This window comes from Sus scrofa, chromosome 1, assembly GCF_054392235.1.
Source record: "Sus scrofa isolate SSC_HxYL_T2T_F1_AM1 chromosome 1, Sscrofa_HxYL_maternal_Yorkshire_Landrace_v2.0, whole genome shotgun sequence".
Classification (NCBI taxonomy): domain Eukaryota; kingdom Metazoa; phylum Chordata; class Mammalia; order Artiodactyla; family Suidae; genus Sus; species Sus scrofa.
In genome coordinates this window covers 147,478,928-147,498,791 of record NC_139383.1, presented here as the reverse complement: position 1 = coordinate 147,498,791, position 19,864 = coordinate 147,478,928, and the positions used below count along the sequence as shown (strand labels likewise).

The following is a 19,864-nucleotide window of genomic DNA, read 5'->3' as shown; positions in this document are numbered from 1 at the left end:
ATGCACAATTAGAATACTATATGGAGGTGTAGAGAAAAGAGCAGAAGAAATATTTGAAGTAATAATGGTAAGGGACATTGCAAAATTCATGACAGATCCTGAAACTTAACAATACCAAACAGGATACAAAACAAAAACAAAAAAACTATACCTAAGAATATCATATTCAAATTAGATAAAGGAAATCTTGCAAAACACCAGAGGAGAAAAAGCCTTATCCATAGAGGAACAAGTATAAGATTATAGTAGACTTGTTAGAACCATGCAAGCCAGAAGAAAGTGGAGTGAAAATGTTCCACTCAAAGGAAAAAAAAAAATCACCAACCTAGAATTTTATATCCAGTGAAATTATCTTCCAAAAATAGGGTGTATACAGACTTTTTTCATACAAACTGAGTACTGAGGGAATTCATCACCAGCAAACTTTAAGGGAATACTTTGAACAACTCCACACTCATAAGTTCGCAAATTGAGAACAGATGAATTTTGAAAACTACAAACTACCAAAACTCAATCTAGATAAGACAGCCAACCTGAATAGTCCCATATCTATTAAAGAATTAAATCTGTAATTTAAAAAGTGAAATTTCCAGGTCCAGATGGTTTCACTGGATAATTCTATCAAACACTTAAAGAAGAACCCAGAGGAATTTATATACTATCTCTTTCAAAAAAGCAAAAAAGAATATTTCCCAGTTATTTTATGTGGCTAGTATTACTGATTCTAAAGTCAGACACAGCACAAAACCAGAAAACTACAGATCAGTATCTCTCACAAACAGAGATACAAACATCCTCAACAGAGTATTAAAAATTAAATATAGAAATGTATAAAAAGAACTATATACTACATTAAGTGGGAGTTATTTTGGGTATGTAAGGCTGGCTCAAAATTAGTATGACATCCATGGACTCAAAAAGTATCTGACAAAATACAACATCTATCATGATAAAAACTCTCAGCAATAGAGGGGAATCTTTCCCAGGAATAGAGGGGATCTTTCTCAACTTGATAAATATTTGATAAAACCCACTGCTTACATCTATTTTATAGTGACGTCCATTTTCACAGTACATATGGGAAGTTCTAACCACTGAAGTAAAGCCAGAAAAAGAAATAAAAGACATACAGATTGGAAGTGAAGAAATAAATACTATTCCTACTTTCAGATGACATGTCTACATAGAAAACGTCAAGGAATCTACACAAAATACTCCTAGATCCTTAAGCAAGTTCAGCAAGGTTGCAAACATATAAGATCAAAATAGAAAAATTAATCCTATTTCTATATACTAATAATAAATACATGGAAATTGAAAATTTTAAATATCATTTACAATCACACAAAGAAAGCGAAATACTTGGATATTAAAACATTTAAGGAGCTGTATGCTGAAAATTATTAAATGTTGATAAGAGAAATAAAAGAATAGCCAAATAAATGGAGACATACTGTGTCCATGCATTGGAAGACTAAAAATAGTAAATATGTTAATTTTCCCAAATTGATCTATAGATGATATGCAAATCAAATTAATTAATTATTAACAAAATCCAGCAGAAGCTTTTTTTTTTTTTGAAACAAAGATAAGCTTATCCTAAAACATTTGGAAAAGCACAGGCATTAGAACAGTTAAAACAATCTTGAAAGAGAAGATTAAAGAGAAATTATCACTTCACCTGATATCAAGGCCTACTATATATATAACTATAGTAATCAAGACAGTTTGGTATTGGCTGAGAGATGAACACAGATCAATGAAATGGAAAAGAACACAGAAGTATATCTTCATGACCCCAGAGGTAGATAAAGATTTCTTAGGAAACAAAAAATACTAATTATAAAATTAAAATGGATAAATTTGATTTGATCAAAATTAAAACCCTCTGCTTTGCAAATTACGCTTGTAAGAAATGAAAAGGCAAGCATCACTTTTGAGATTTTCTTAGGAAGTTATGTGAATTTAAGTTATTAGACTTAAATTTTTTTAACATTAATTTTTTTTAAAAAAACCTAAAGTTGGTTAGAACCCTAGTTCAGATAATTTGCTCTACTAGAATGTATATATTTGTATAAATAACAACTGGAATGAAACTCGGGCACAAAATGATCTTAAATGGCAAGAAGGGATCAGCTAACAACTTAATTCTTCTTGTTTTTTAAGAAGATAATTATGTTACACTTCATACCACAATCAATCAAAAATAAAGGTTCTAAGCAAAATGATTCAAGTCCATACATGTGTGGGATTGTTATTCTCTGAAGCATAATGCTCACTGGATCATCATTAAATTCTTATGATGCTCCAAAGGTGGAGTGGGTAACCTGAAGGTGTCATATTTGTGCTACAAAGAATTCCCAACTCTGGGTTTTTATTTACTTTTGGGAGACTCATTTAATAGCATATTGTACCTACTTGTTTTATTAATGATCTAAGTGCACCTACAGGTCTACTGCCTTAACAATGCATTTGTGTTGGTTAGCGCCTTTAAAAAAATATATAGAACTGTGGCACCAGATACATGATAGTCTCAGGGGAGAAACTTTTAGCTAAGCGATAAACTCTACCATTAGGAAAAAGATGCTGATAAATTCTACAAAAAACATCAGACATGATTTTTGTTACTTTAGAATCTCAGAGCATATTTACAGGCAAGGCAGAAAAAAGAGCATTTCAGTTTAGTTTTAAGAAATACAACTATTCTTAAGAAAAAAATCACAATGTTGTTGCACATATTGGAGCCCACAAAAATCATAAGAAATGTGGTGTTTTCTTTGCAAACCTGTTTCCTGATCGGAAACAAAAAGCATATCCTTGACTCATACAGAAATTCAAGCCAGAGGAAAAATATTAGACAGAATTGATCAGATAACATCCCAAGCCTACGTACAATTTACAGGTAAGATGATTATGGGAGAATCATCTAATAACATACTTATCTGCTTGTTACATTTATGCTAATAACGACTGTCTCTCATGGGCAGAGGCTGTATGCAGAACAAGGGATTAAATACATACCTGCTTCTCTACTAGATTGGTCTGTGCCCTAGAACTTTAGGAGTGAGATATGTATGGGAAAAGAAGTATCAGGTGGTTTAGTCATAGCTGAACCTAGCACAGAATGTGGTACACAGCAGGTGGTCAGTACATAACTGTTGTGTCATACAATGAGGAAGAAACAATCAAGAACAATTTAGTTAAATTTATTGAAGAATATTTTAACCTCTGCAAAATTTCATAAGTCACCTTAAAGAGGGTGCCAATGAATGGCTTTTGCTGAAAGGAAAGAAAAACAAAGCAAAACAAAACAACAACCCAAACACAAGTAAGCAAATAACGTCAGTATTAGTGATGTCAACTGGTTTCATAGAAAAAATTAATACCCACAAAAAGCAAGGGTAAGGAAATATGACACATTTTGATAAGTGATAACTGATTTAACCATATGAGAATTAGGCGAGAAGATATTATTTTAAAATAAACTACTAGTAATTTGGAGAAAGGAGTATTAAGTTGTTCTAAGATAAAAGGGGAGCCATACGACAAAGACAGTTCTGCACATACATTCCCAACAAATGGGTCTCTATCCCAAGGCACAACAGTAACCCAGGCATCTGGGCCTCTCATGTAATCACTCTGGTGGAAAGAACCAAGGAGAATTCCTGAAAGAACCAGCTCTATAAATCTAAGCTTGAGAGCAGCCTACTAAAGCCCCGGTGTCATCACTACTATCAGTGTCCTGCTCAAAGCATAAGCTCACTGCATGCCTGCTGACTGACTGGACAATTTAATACATGAATGGATGCATTATCCTGAGCTACTTGGAAATAACTTCTAAAAAATGGAAATTGAAAAAAATCCTAAAATTCATGGGGTCCTATAAAAGGTCCTCAATGGCCAAACAAATCTTGAGAAAGAAAAACAAAGCTGGAGGCATTACACTTCCTGATTTATGTCAGGAAGTGTATGTTGCAAAATCACAGTAATAAAAACAGTATGGTAATAGCATAAAGACAGATATATAGACCAATGGAAGAAAACAGTGAGCCCAGAAATAAACCCACACATACACAGTCAACTTATCTTGCACAAGGAAGCCAAGAATATACAATGGGAAAACGACAGTCTCTTTAATAAATAGTATGGGCAAAAGGGATATTAATGTGCAAAAGAATGAAACTGAACCTTTACCCCATTCCATACACAAAAAATTCAACTCAAAATTAATTAAAAACCTAGACATAAGACCTGAAACTATAACTCCTAAAAGAAAATGTAGTGGAAAAGCTTCTGACATTGGTCTTGACAATAGTTTCTTGGCTATGGCACCAAAAGCACAAGCAATAAAAGTAAAAATAGGCAAGTGGGACAACATCAACCCAAAAGCTTCTAAGCAGCAAAGTAAGCAATAACAAAAGGAAAATGCAACTTTGAAATGGCAGAAAGTAATGGCAAGCCCTGTATGTGATCATGGGTTAATATCTAAGATATCTAAGGAACTCCTACAACTCAAAAGCAAAAAAATGAACAATCTGATTTAAAAATGGGTAAAGGACTTAAATAGACATTTCTCCAAATAATACATACAGATGGCCAATAGGTATATGTAAAGTTCTCAACATCACTAATCATCAGGGAAATGCAAATCAAAACCACAATGAGATACTTCCTCACACTTGTTAGGACGACTCTTTATCTTTTTAAGATAAACAAAAAACAAGTGCTGGCAAGAATGTAGAGAAATTGGAATCCTTAAATACTGTTGATGGGAATGTAAAATGGTACAGCCACTATGGAAAATAGTATAGCAGCTCCTCAAAAAATTAAAAATAGAATTATTAGACCTAGCAATCCTGCTTCTGAGTATATATTCAAATAAGTGAAATCGGGGTCTCAAAGAAGTATCTGAACTCTAATGTCCACTGCAGCATTATTTACAATATCCAAAATATGTAAACAACCTAAATGTCTATCCATTGATGAATGGATAAAGAAAATGTGGCATGTACATACAACAGAATATTATTCAGCCTTAAAAAAGGATTTCTTGCCATTTGTAACAATATGGATGAACCCGAAGACATTATGCTAAGGGAAATAAGCCAGTCACAGCGCAAATACAGTATGATTCCACCTACATAAGATGTTTTAAAACAGTCAAACTCATATAAGCAGAAAGTAGAATAGTGAGTTACCAGAGATTGCAGGGAGGGAGAAATGAGAGTTGTATCCAATGGGTACAGTTTCAGTTATGCAAGATGAGTGAGTTCTAGAGAGCTGCTGTACAATACAGCACCTACCGTTAATACTGTACTGTGCACTTAAAAATCTGTTAAGAAGGTAGATTTTGTGTTAAATGTTCTTACCCCCAAAAAGAAATCAAAAGAATCAAGATCTAGGATCCTCAGTTAAGAAGTCAACTGAGAGGCATTCTACTTTGACTTAAAATATTAACAGTTGTCAATTCCAGTGGCAGTACCTTGATTTATTTTCCTTTTGCAGAATTCTATTTTCTAATTTTGCTTTGATGATAATGTATGAATTGAATAGATTTATTTTGTCTCCCCCTCCAAAATAAATAAATAAATAAATAAATAACAGGTCTACTAACGTTTTAATAATTAAACATTATTACTCATTTCTAAAGCAACACCAATTTGTAAAAATTCAACTCTTCTCAAAGAAAACCAGTTACTTTGGTGAGCCTTCAAGACTTTTTCTACATATTTAAACTATATATATATATATATGGAGAGGAAGAAAGAGAGAGAGAGAGAATATATATACATATATAATGTAATATAAAAGACTATGTATATGTGTATATATACCCATAACTAACAAAAATTAGATTGCATCACTATGTAACCTGTTTAAAAACATTTTTACCTAAACTTCAAAAAATATTGTACAAGAATCTTCTTTTAACCTGCATAAATTTTTAAGCAAAGGATTTTTAAATCTCTCTAGAAATATTTTTTTCAAATTTGTGTATTTGTAAAACTACATCCTTATTGAAAATATTTAAATACACAGTATATAGAATTGAAAACCAAAGTTCCCACGTGATTACCCCATAACCCTATATTCCTCGCTTCCAAGATAACCATAGTTAAGAGTTAGATCTACGTCCTACTGGACTTCTTAGTATGTACACAGATCTGAATTTCAAAAGTGTCTTGTTCAGAATATTAGAGTTTACCTTCATTTTATATTTATGAGTACCACTTCACAACTTCTACAGATTTATTCAGTAGCTAGTTACAGTACAGTGTCTAAAACACAGATTTGGAGCCAGTCTGCTATGGATCAAATCCCAGCTCTGTGATGAGACCTTGGCCATTTCTGATCTTCCTTCGCCTCAGTTCTACACACTCCTAATCCATAACATGGGGATTATATTAGGTTGAACCATGTGGAAGTGCTGAGGCAAATGGTTCATATGGTTCAATCTAATAATGGTACCTATCTTACAATACTAAGAGCAGTACAGCTCAACTTTCAACTGCGTCTCCTGACCCCTAAGTCCTAAGAGCTCTCTTTCCAGCATAGAGCCTCACTGCACAAAAAGAGAGACACTAACAGTTGAGCATACACTGTTACTGTGTTTTAAGGCCCAAACTTAACCTGATGATCTGGGAACAACCATTGGGATTCTGGGCCATTGGCAATTTCTGTCTCAAAATGTCCTGGTAATTTAAGTGAGAACTTTTGAATGTCTATGATGGTTAATTTTATGTGTCAACTTGGCTAGACCATAGTACCCAGCTGTTAGGTCAAGCACCAGTCAAGATGTTGAGAAGGTATTTTTTAGATGTAATTAACATTCAAATTAGTAGACTGAGTAAAGCAGATTATGCTCCATAAGTGGATGGCCTCATCCAGTCAGCTGGACGCCGTAAGAGCAAAGAAAGACAGCAACATAGAAAACCTCCTGAGTTTCCAACATGTTGCCCTGTGAAATTCAGACTCAAGATTGTAACATCAACTCTTTTCTGAATTTATAGCCTGCCAGCCTGCCCTGTGGTTTTTGGACTTGCCAGCTCCCAAAGCTGAGAGCCAATTCCTTAAAATCAATGTCTCCATCTATATTTATAATTTACAGATATAGACATAGACACATGTTCTGTTTCTCTGGAGACCTCTAACTAATAGAGATTCAATTACCTATAGGAGATGCTGCTGTAACAAATATTTAAAAATCTAAAAAGACAAAAGAAAAAAAAATCTAGAAGTGGCTTTGAAGTTGACTAGTGGAGGTCATAAGAATTCTGCTTTGAAAAGACCATTGGTAGACATAGAGTTCCTGTCGTGGCTCAGCAGAAACAAATCTGACTAGCATCCATGAGGACGCAGGTCCCATCCCTAGCCTCACTTAGTGGGTTAAGGATCCAGTATTGCTGTAAGCTGTGGTGTAGGTCACAGACATAGCTTGGATCTGACATTGCTGTGGTTGTGGCGTAGGCCAGCAGCTGCAGCTCTGATTAGATCCCTGGCCTGGAAACCTCTGTATGCCATGGTGTGGCCCTACAAATAAAAAAAAAAAAAAAAAAAAAAAAAAAAGAAATATAAATATTAAAGGATATCTGGAAAGAGGAGAACTTATAGAAAAAGGTTCTTATCTTAGCACATATACTGTCATGAACAGAATGTTGCTGGAAATATGGATGTTAAAGGCGTTTCTTGTGAGGTCTCAGAAAAAAATGAGGAGTGTGTTATTGGAAAATGAAAGAAAAATGATCTTTGTTATAAAGCACAGAGAACTTGACTGAATTATGATCTGTTGTATGGAAAATAGAACTTGTATGTGATGAACTTGGATATAGGCACACCTTGGAGATACTTCTGATTCTGTTTCAAACCACTGCAAAAAAGCAAATATGGCAATAAAGCAGTCACACAAATTTTTCAGTTTCCCAGTGCATATAAAAGTTATAGTTATAAATCAGAATACACATTCTTCTCAAGTGCACATGGAACATTCTCAAGAATCAACCACAGGGAGTTCCCGTTGTGGCACAGTGGTTAACGAATCTGACTAGAACCATGAGGTTGCGGGTTCAATCCCTACCCTTGCTCAGTGGGTTAACAATCGGTGTTGCCGTGAGCTGTGGTGCAGGTCGCAGACGCAGCTCGGATCCTGTGTTGCTGTGGCTCTGGCATAGGCTGGCAGCTACAGCTCCGATTAGACCCCTAGCCTGGGAACCTCCCATATGCCGCGGGAGCGGCCCAAGAAATGGCAAAAAGACAAAAAAAAAAAAAAAAAAAAGAATCCACCACATACTGGGACACAAAGCAAACCTCAATAAATTTAGGAGCATAGAAATTATTTCAAGTATCTTCTCTGACAACAATGCCATGAAACTAGAAATCAACCACAGGAAAAAAAATGAGAACAAACCTACTACATGGAGACTAAACAACATGCTACTAAAAAACTAATGGGTCAATGAGGAAATCAAGAAGGAAATTTAAAAATACCTTAAAACAAGTGATAATGAAGACACAACCTCTCAAAATCTATGGGATGCTGCAAAAGCAGTGCTCAGAGGGAAATTTATAGCAATACGGACCTTTCTCAAAAAAGAAGATCCCAAATTGACAACTTAACCCTCCACCTAAATGAATTAGAAAAAGAAGAACAAAAAAGACCTAAAGTCAGCAGAAGGAAGGAAATTCTAAAGATCAAAGAAGAAATCAATAAAATAGAGATTCAAAAAACACTAGAGAAAATTAATAAAACCAAGAGCTGGTTCTTTGAAAAGGTAAACAAAATTGACAAACCCCTGGCTAGACTCACTAAGAAGAGGAGAGAAAGAACTCAAATAAACAAAATTATAAATGAAAAAGGAGAAATCACAAAGGATACTGCAGAAATACAAAAAAACCATAAGAGAATACTATGAACAACTCTATGCCAACAAGTTTGACAATCTGGAAGAAATGGACAATTTTCTAGAATCTTAGAGCCTGCCAAAACTGAATCAAGTAGAAACACACCAACTGAACAGACCCAACACTAGAAATGAAATTGAAGATGTCATAAAAACAACTCCCTACAAATAAAAGTCTAGGACCAGACAGCTTCACAGGCGAATTCTATCAAACATATAAAGACGATCTGGTGCCCATCCTCCTTAAACTTCTTCAAAAGGTTGAAGAAGAAGGAATATTCCCAAAGAAATTCTATGATGCCACCATCACCCTCATTCCAAAACCAGACAAAGATAACACCAAAAAAGAAAACTATTGGCCAATATCTTTGATGAATATAGACGGAAAAATTCTCAACAAAATCTTAGCCAGCTGAATCCAACAACATATCAAAAAAATCATACACCATGACCAGGTAGGGTTCATCCCAGGTTCACAACATCATAAACCACATTAACAAAAGAAAAGTCAAAAATCATATGATCATCTCAATAGACGCAGAAAAAGCATTTGACAAAGTCCAACATCCATTCATGATCAAGACCCTCGCCAAAGTGGGTATAGAGGGAACATTCCTGAACATAATCAAAGCCATTTATGATAAACCCACAGCAAATACAATACTCAATGGAGAAAAATTGAAAGACTTCTCACTCAAATCTGGAACAAGACAGGGATGCCCACTCTCACCACTGCTCTTCAACATAGTTTTGGAAGTCCTAGCCACAGCAGTTCGACAAACAAAAGAAATAAAAGGCATCCATATAGGAAGAGACGAGATAAAACTGTCACTGTATGCAAATGACATGATACTATACATAGAAAACCCTAAGGACTCAACCCAAAAACTACCTGAACTGATTAATAAATTCAGCAAAATAGCAGGATATAAGATTAACATTCAGAAGTCAGTTGCATTTCTGCATACCAGCGATGAAATATTAGAAAAGGAATACAAAAATATGATACCTTTTAAAATTGCACCTCAAAAAATCAAATACCTCGGAATACACCTGACCAAAGAGGTAAAGGACCTATATGCTGAGAACTATAAAACTTTAATCAAAGAAATCAAAGAAGATGGAAAGAAATGGAAAGATATTCCATGTTCCTGGATTGGGAAAATCAATATTGTGAAAATGGCCATCCTACCCAAAGCAATCTACAGATTCAATGCAATCCCTATCAAATTACCCATGACAGTTTTCACAGAACTAGAACAAACAATCCAAACATTTATATGGAACAACAAAAGACCCAGAATTGCCAAAGCAATCCTGAGGAACAAAAACCAAGCAGGAAACATAACTTTCCCAGACTTTAAGAAATATTACAAACCACAGTCATTAAAACAGTGTGGTACTGGTATCAAAACAGACAGACAGACCAATGGAACAGAATAGAGAACCCGGAAATAAACCCTGACACCTATGGTCAATTAATCTTTGACAAGGGAGGCAAGAACATAAAATGGGAAAAAAAAAGTCTATTCAGCAAGTATTGCTGGGAAACCTGGACAGCTGCATGCAAAGCAATGAAATTAGAACACACCCTCACACCATGCACAAAAATAAACTCAAAATGGCTGAAAGACTCAAATATGAGACAAGACACCATCAAACTCCTAGAAGAGAACATAGGCAAAACACTCTCTGACATCAACCTCATGAATATTTTCTCAGGTCAGACTCCCAAAGCAACAGAAATAAGAGCAAAAATAAACCAATGGGACCTAATCAAAACTGACAAGCTTTTGCACAGCAAAGGAAACCAAAAAGACAACTTACAGAATGGAAGAAAATAGTTTCAAATGATGCAATGGACAAGGGCTTAATCTCTAGAATATATAAACAACTTATACAACTCAACAGCAAAAAAGCCAATCACCCAATGGAAAAATGGGCAAAAGACCTGAATAGACTGTCCTCCAAGGAAGATATGCAGATGGCCAGCAAACACCTGAAAAAATGCTCAACATCACTGATTATAAGAGAAATGCAAATCAAAAACTACTGTGAGCTATCACCTCACACGAGTCAGAATGGCCATCATTAATAAGTCCACAAATAACAAGTGCTGGAGGGGATGTGGAGAAAAGGGAATGTAAACTGGTACAGCCACTATGGAGAATAGTTTGGAGATACCTTAGAAATTTATACGTAGAACTTCCATATGACCCTGCAATCCCACTCTTGGGCATCTATCCGGACAAAACTCAACTTAAAAGAGTCACATGCACCTGCATGTTCATTGCAGCCCTATTCACAATAGCCAGGACATGGAAACAACCCAAATGTCCATCAACAGATGATTGGATTCGGAAGATGTGGTGTATATATACACAATGGAATACTACTCAGCCATAAAAAAAGAATGACATAATGCCATTTGCAGCAACATGGATCGAACTAGAGACTCTCATACTGAGTGAAATGTGTCAGAAAGACAAAGACAAATACCATATGATATCACTTATAACTGGAATCTAATATCCAGCACAAATGAACCTTTCTACAGAAAAGAAAATCATGGACTTGGAGAATAGACTTGCGGCTGTCCGGGGAGAGAGGGAGTGGGAGAGATCAGGAGCTTGGGGTTATCGAATACAACTTAGAATAGATTTACAAGGAGATCCTGCTGAGTAGCATTGAGAACTATGTCTAGATACTCGTATTGCAACAGAACAAAGGGTGGGGGAAAAAATGTATTTATGTAAGAGGAACTTGATCCCCATTCTGTACAGTGGAAAAATAAATAAATAAAATAAAAAAGAAAAAAGTTATAGTTATATTATATCTTAGTCTATTAAGTGTACAACAGCATTATGTCTAAAAAATGTATATACCTTAATTTAAAAATACTTTATTGCTGAAAAATGCTAAGCATCACCTGAGCCCTCAGTGGTAACATCAAAGATCACTGATCACAGGTCGTCATAACAAACTAATGAAAAAGTTTGAAGTATTATGAGAATTACCAAAGTGTGACACAGAGCCATGAACTGAGCAAACATTGTTGGAGAAATGGCACCAGTAGACTTCCTTGACGCAGGGTTGTCACAAACTTTCACTTATAAAAAGTGCAATGTCTGTGAAGTACGATAAGGTGAAGCACAGCAAGGTTTGTCTGATTTTAGCTGAAGAGATTACTACTAAGCAAAGCATTGAAGGCATGACCTGGTTTCTCTTTGGTGCTTACAGTAAAATGTGAGAGGTGGGGAGATAAACTGAGGGAACTGTTCAGCAAAAAAGAACCAGAACTTGAAGATTTGGAAAAGTCTCAGCCTATCTACATTCTAACAAGATGAGAAAGCATGTTCTAGAGAGAAAACCAAGAGTGTGGCCAGACAATGCTTTGTAAAGACATCAGGCATGTTTCTTGTGGAACTGGTCAAACAGATTTCAGCAGAAAGGCTGACAGCTTGGACTGAAGGGGACAGAGATGGGATAGGGTGAAGAAACACTGTCAGACTTCTGGGATGCTACAGGCAGGAAACAGGCAATAGGGCTATCAAGTAAAGGGAATAACCCTGGGGTTAGGGGTGGGGCCACCCAGTGGGCCTAAAGGACAGAGCATTTAGCCACAGCATCATTCTAAAGCATTAAAGTCTAATGAGATTTGCCCTTCTAGGTTTTGGACTTATTTGAAACTCATGATCTCTTGTTTTCTTTTTTGTGATAAAAATGTCTATCTTATAACTTGTCTGGTTTTACAGGTTCACAGATAGAGAAGTTTTATATATACCTTATTTAGATACTTAAGATGAGATTTTGAACTTAAAAGTTAGTTGATGCTGGAATGGGTTAGGATTTGGGGGTTCCTGGGATGGGGTGAATTTATTTTGTCTGAGAAGGACATGAATTTTCAGAGTCAGAAGACAGATTTTATGGGATGAACTGTACCCACTTCAAATTCCTACACTGAAGTCCTAATCCCCAGTACCCCAGAATGTGATTGCCACAGACTGAATTGTGTCCTCCCCGTTCTGCCATCGATTCACACGTTGAAGTCCTAATCTCCATGTGACGGTATTTGTAGATGGGGCCTTTTGGAGATACTAGGTTTAGGTGAGGTCATGAGGATGGGGCCCTCATGATAGGATGAATGCCCTTTTGAGAAGAGACAGCAAAGGTTCTCTGCACTGAATTTTTAGGTTGAAGCAGAGAAACAAGTAGCAGGAAAGAAGCCATCTTCAAACCAGGAAGAGCCCTCAGCATAACCTGACAGTGTGCACCCTGATTTCAGACATCCAGTCTTTAGACCTGTGAGAAATTAAATATCTGTGTTTAAGCCACCCAGTCTATGGTGTTCTGTTATGGCAGCCCTAGCAGAGTAATGCAGTAACCTTATTTGGGAACAGGATCATGGCTGGTGTAAAGAGGTGAGTTAGGATGAGGTCATTAGGGTGGGCCCTAGTGCAGTATCACTGGTGTCCTTACAAAAAACGGAACTTTGGACACTGAGATAGACATACACAGAGGTAAGATGATGCGAAGAGATGAGGGCGGATGATGGCTTCTGCAAGACAAGGAATGGGGCCTGGACTAGACCTCTCCTCTAGTCCTCAGAAGGAACCAACCCCGCAAACACCCTGGCTGCAGATGTCCAGCCTCCAGAGCTCTGAGACAACAGATTCCTGTTGTTTCAGCTACTCAGTTTTATTGCATTCCTAGGAAACTAATAAAATACCCCTGAAAAACGCTGGGTAGCCTGATTTCCTATGGGGAAATACAGAACCTGTGAGACTCATACACATGCGGGAAAAGCCAGGCACATGTTGTTATGCTAAAAAGTCATCCTCTAAGTTGACATTCTCCATTTTAATAAATTAAGAGTAATTTGGGGGGACAAAAATTTGCCGTGCCTATCATGACCAAAAGTCATGAACATACTAGCCATTATTTTCTGCTATAGATATTTGAAGATTTGGGTATTTACTGTTTATGCAAAACACTGTAATTTCTTTTTACTTGACTGTATTAAATTTAAGTTGGAACTAACACTTGTATGGGACTTGGTATTTCAGAAGAATATTCAATATGCTATTTTAAAATAATGCCAGATGTCCACATTAATTTAGACATTGGCTGATACAATGTATACTTTTATGACAAGCCATGTAAAAATGAATATCTTAGAAGACTTAAAAATAATATTATTAAGACCTTTTTGAGTTTATGATATTAAAAGCACTGATTTTATTTTCAGCATTAAGCTATTGAGATCCAAGTATTTGGTTTTCAGTTAGAAAATAAAGTACTTTAAAGACCATGGTAGAAACTAAAGTCAAAGCTTTTAGTACAATCTCCATAGCAACATGGAAAGGAGCAGAGCCTGGTGGACCAAATGAAAGCCACCAATTCTCAATTTCAGACCTTAGCATTAAATTGCCACAGAAAGCCATGTTTATATCTTGGTATTTCATTTTTCCTATAAACAGGCACTTCTGGCTTTGCTCAACAAAATGGCATTGCCTAAGTCCCATGTATTTGATACACTCATTTTACTAATGCTATTATATTTATGTTCTAAAACAATATAAGATAGTCACACTGAATTTTTAGGTTGAAGCAGAGAAACAAGTAGCAGTAAATGGAATATGCAAATACTTACTGAACAAGTTTCCCAAATTTCATATGAAGATTACACAAACATGGCTTCATCTGAAGGATCTACTTTATTTCCACAATTACCATGATAAAAAAGTTTACCTTTTCAAATAGGTATTTATTTATCAGCTACTAAGACAGCATCCTTACCATACTGAATTGTTTTCATTTTCATATTTTCAGTAAGAAAATGTCTTCTATAGGAAGGTGTGCAACAATGAAGAAGGATTTTGCTATAGATTAATGAATTAGTTAAGATTTTCTTATCATCTGTCTTATTAATATGAAGATCACTTGCTAAAGACACATACATGAAATAAATTTTTAAGTCTGAGCTACAAAAATAGATAGGGTTAACATTTACTTAATATTCATTACACACCAGGCACCATTCTGGGCTCTGTACATGAATGATCTCATTTATGAATGATACCCTCACAATGACTTTTTAAATAGATATTACTACGCTTCTTTTATTGATGAAAAGATAAAGCTCAGAGAAGTTAAGTAATTTGCTTAAGGTCTCCCAGGGGAGGAGTCAGAATCAGGGCCTGTGCACCTGACCGCTATTCTCTGTGGCTTCTCACATATATGCGTATTTGTTAATTTTATCCATGGAGTAACATAATGAAACTCTGACTCAGTCCTTTCAACTCTAATTTAAACAAAAACTTGCTAAATTTGGTGATTTGATCACCTATGATCATAAGTAGCAAATCAGAAAGGGTTGGAGGAGGGCTTCTATAGGCAGTCAAAGTAAAGCAGGAAACATTAAAAATATAGAAAGTTGAAACAGAAACTGAAGTTTATAGCAAAAGAGGATTATTCAGGGTAAGAAAAAGATAAATGCAGTTTTGGGAAGGAGTGGGCAGAAAGATGGAAAAGGTAACTACCATGTGCAGAATACCCATTATGTGCCAGGTGTTTGCCTTCATCCTCAGACGGCCCTGCCCAGCAGGCTGTTCTAGCCCCATTTTGAGGCTCAGAGAGGTTCAGCACCCTGCCCACGCTCGCTCTCATTCTACAAAAATGATTACAAAGGAAACACTTCTTGGCCTGAATAGGGGTAACAAGTTATCTGGGAAATGTACTAGCCCAAAATACCACATTTGATGGATAAGTGAGGTATCATAGTACCTTTTTTTTTCAAAGTTAAAAACTTTGAAACACGCAAACTTAGAAGATCCTAAATTTAGAAAATCTATAAGCTGAGGTTGTGCTAATGGGGGATTTTTCATTTCATGTCCTATTTTCTTTCTTTCTTTTCTTTTTTTTTGGTCATGGAATGCAGTGACTTGATGTGGAATCTCAGTGCCCAGACCAGGGATTGAACCTAGGCCGCAGCAGTGAAAGCCCTGAGTACTAACCACTAGACCACCAGGGAACATCCCTTCATGTCCTATTTTTAATTGTCTGGTATTCTTTTTTTAAACTACCAGTGTGGGGTTTTTTACTTAGCTAACATTCTTAGCAAATTCAAGGCACTGTGCCAAGAAATAGAGTGGCAAGAGATTGCCATTTGGAAGGGTTAGCAATTCAAAACAGAAATACACACACATACAATGTTCAGCCACACACTTTCAGTTAGCAATGTGAATTAAATAGAAGGGCCGGGCTGGACCCATTACATAACCAATATTTTGTTCTTACATTGCTTATTGCCTAAAGACTATTGTGAATAGAAGAACAGCAGGAAAACAATCCTACAAAGAATGAGCTACTCTAAATACAATAAAACTGTTCTGTAAAAGACCAAAACTGTAATAAAGGGAAATCCAGTTTTCTTGTGATGTTGAAATGTGCATTCGTTTCATTTAGCTCTGTTGCAGGAAGCACTCTATGCCCATTTAAGGCTGCTGACTAAACCACACTTCTATGCACATCCTCCGTCACTCCCCATGACCCCACCCCCATGCCCCGCTGTAAGCCCTGGTGCCCACTTAGGTGTGATTACCCCTGGTGCAGCCCTGCCATTGGTGTCTCTCTCAGGGGAAAGAGCTTGGGGTAGACGATCGTAAACATGGGCTCACTACACCGGTGACAGTGCCCGAGGGGGCACTGCAGCAGCTCCAGGAGACTTCTGGGTAATGAGACTGGAGACAGAAAGTTCAAATCTGGAACACAACAGAAAATCATACACAAATGAAAAATGAGATTTCCTTAAACAAGGCTTCTTAAGATATTTCTCTTCGTTAGTAAGTTCAATTAGTTAAAAGCCCTGCATATTGGGAGTTCCCACTGTGGCACTGTGGGTTAAGAATTCGACTGCAGCAACTTGGGTCCCTACAGAGGTGTGGGCTCAATCCCGGGCCCAGTTCAGGGGGTTAAAGGATTCAGTGTTGCCACAGTTGTGGCATAGGTCACATCTGGGGCTCAGATTCAATCCCTGGCCTGGCAACTTCCACATGTTGCCTGTGCAGCCATTTAAAAAAAGAACTGCATGTTGAAAAATCTGTTATCTGACAGGTACTGAATAAAAACATAATATAATTTGGAAATGAAAGATATTTTTTACATTTTTGATACTAAGAGAAAACCTAAATCTACTCTTTCAAGAGCAACTAGAAGCTGTTCTGTGGTGGAGGCAAGGAAAGAATAAAGTCAAATATTTTTTAAGAATAAAGGCATTAAGTTTACCCAGAAAGGGTCTGTAAACTTCTATAAGAGACAGAGAACTAAAAAAAAGGACTAGGACAGAAGATTAAAACTAAGTTTTATTAAGTTCTTCCTCAATCTATTGGGCATTTAGAATCTATTGAGCTAAATTATATTTAATGAAAAGAATAAAAGAGGAAACAAAGAAATCAAAGAAAATGAAAAATAATAAAACCAAGCTTTTCCTTGCCTCACTCCCAGGAGATGTCATTAATAAAAACAGGGTGCCTCCTTCCCAATTTAGTCTGAGCTACACAGAAGAAACGTTTAAAGTAAAAAACCCAGGCAATCCTGAGTGCAAATTTACACAGGGTTGCTATTGATAGTAAACATTCAGGAGAGACAGAAATAGTCAGGGGAGTTCCCGTCGTGGCGCAGTGGTTAACGAATTTGACTAGGAATCATGAGATTGCGGGTTTGATCCCTGGCTTTGCTCAGTGGGTTAAGGATCCGGCGTTGCCATGAGCTGTGGTGGAGGTGGCAGATGTGGCTCGGATCCCGCATTGCTGTGGCTGTGGCGTAGGCCGGTGGCTACAGCTCCGATTCGACCCCTAGCCTGGGAACCTTCATATGCCGTGGCAGCGGCCCAAGAAATGGCAAAAAGACCAAAAGAAAAAAAAAAAGAAAAAGAAAAAGAAATAGTCAGAATGAGGTGAAATCCCAAAATACTGAATCATCTTCAAGAAGGAAATACAAATTACCTTATCATCTTCTATATCTGTTCAGACATCAATAGCCATTTTGAAAAATGTAATTTACTCATAGGTAAATGACTTCAGTTTTCTGTTTAGTTTTAAAAAACAACTTAATACGTATGAGACTTTCCTGGAAGTCGCTATTAAATGTTTTTGTACGGACCCCCTTTATTTTAAAAAGCAAAGATAACACATTTAGCAGGGTTTTTTTTTTTTTTTTCTTTTTTTTCTTTTTAGGGCCACACCTTCAGCATGTGGATGTTTCCAGGCTAGGAGCTGAATCAGAGCTACAGCTGCTGGCCTACGCCATAGCAATGTGGGATCTGAGCCACATCTGCAACCTACACCACAGCCCACAGCAATGCCACATCCTTAACCCACTAAGTGGGGCCAGGGACTGAACCCCCAAGCTCTTGGATACAAGTTGGGTTCATTACCATTGAGCCAAGATGAGAACTCCTCATTTAGCAGTTTTAAAATCACATGAAATAAATTTTCTTATTAATTTGCCTAGTGCACTCTTAATGCTTTAAGATATTCACTCTACAACACCTATGACATATACACAATGCCAAATCTTTTCTAAACCAAGAGTTGGCATGTGTGGCAACACTGCCAAAGGTTCCCGAAATTAATTTCCCTTTAGGTATATAACTTTCTCAGATGTGAGGAGACTACAAGCCCTACCCTGTTGGAAGAAGACTCCAACTCTACTTGAAGGATAAGGTCTTTGAATATTTTTTCACACTGAAGAAAGTGCCTTTGCCAGCCTTCTCACTTCCACCAAACCAATATTCCCCAACACCAATTTCTTTCAATGAAACCACACAGTTTAACTTTTAACCTCTGTTCTTTGTGACCGAAGACCAGATTAAGTGAATGCTTTTCTGGGTCTACAAGGGGTGCTGAAGGGATCAGTAATGATAAAATACAAAAACTTTTCTCTTATTAAAAAAAAATCCCACTGCACAACAATGTGAATATACTAAATATCACTAAACTGAATACTTAAAAATGGTAAATTTTATGTTACATACATTTCACCACAATTTTAAAAAAATGAACATCAAAATAGCATAAAAACAATATCTAGGCTCACAGAAAAAAGAAAAGAAAGGACCCACGTACCTTTTAGAGAACTGTGGTAGGTACGATGCAGACTCCTCATGGCCAGCTCTTGGAGAGGCAGGACATGATCCTTCTCTGTCCCTATGGCCTTCACTTCAGCAGGGAGGAAAACAGTTAGTGGCCCTGATGAGAAGGAAAGCAGCTTCACCTCAGAAACTTGAATGGGAGCACCACAGCTACAGAAAGACACATATTTGAAGTATATTAGCTGAAAAGAAATGAATATATGTGCCAATAAAAATGTGTTAATCAAAATACACACTTAACATTTTAAGACACTGATGAATTATCAGAATTCTTTTCAAAGCGAACAGATCCTATCCTGGGTTCCTTAATAAAACATGGCACAGTAATTTAAACTCATCATTTGGAACTCAACTACATCATTGCTGAGGTCTGGGCACTTCCAGTAAGGACAAATTTGGAAGCAATTTCTTTCACAGGATCTACACAATTTGCTTTGTAAGCTCTATTTATCCTCATTTTTCTTACCCTTTCCAAGTTTATGTTTACTGAAAATTTCAAAATTAAAAGGAACAAAGAGTGCTCTGTTAAGCTACGGCACCTTGATTCAATAGAATTTTTGTGTGGAAAAGCCCTACAAAGCAAATAGATTTTCAATGGTAGCAGATGAATTTATTGGGTCCTTCCATAAACTTGTAGAGAAAACATTCTTGGCAAAACCTATTAAACAAGCCAAGTCACGTCCTAGTCCCTATAACCCCTCATAAACAGAAGGCAGAGACATCCTTGTTCCTTTAGCTACAGGGTCACCAAAACTCAGGAGTCCAATGTCATTCTACCTCCTGTCTGAGACATCAGGTTACCTATAAATCCCAA

At 36.6% G+C, this 19,864-nt stretch overlaps 1 protein-coding gene across 32 annotated transcripts in view; it reads right to left on the bottom strand.

Annotated features, from left to right (window-relative positions):
- LRRC28 (leucine rich repeat containing 28) overlaps positions 1-19,864 on the bottom strand; it is a 196,049-nt gene that overhangs the window by 11,279 nt on the left and 164,906 nt on the right. For 30 of the 32 annotated variants that reach the window (XM_084975701.1, XM_084975674.1, XM_084975690.1 and 27 more), the window contains 2 exons: positions 19,025-19,200; positions 16,501-16,660 (listed from right to left, as the gene is read on the bottom strand). The exons of the other annotated variants lie outside the window; for them this stretch is intronic. In XM_084975701.1, the coding sequence (XP_084831827.1) occupies positions 16,501-16,660; positions 19,025-19,200 (336 nt within the window). The remainder of the gene's footprint in view (positions 1-16,500; positions 16,661-19,024; positions 19,201-19,864) is intronic. 32 annotated transcript variants of the gene reach the window in all.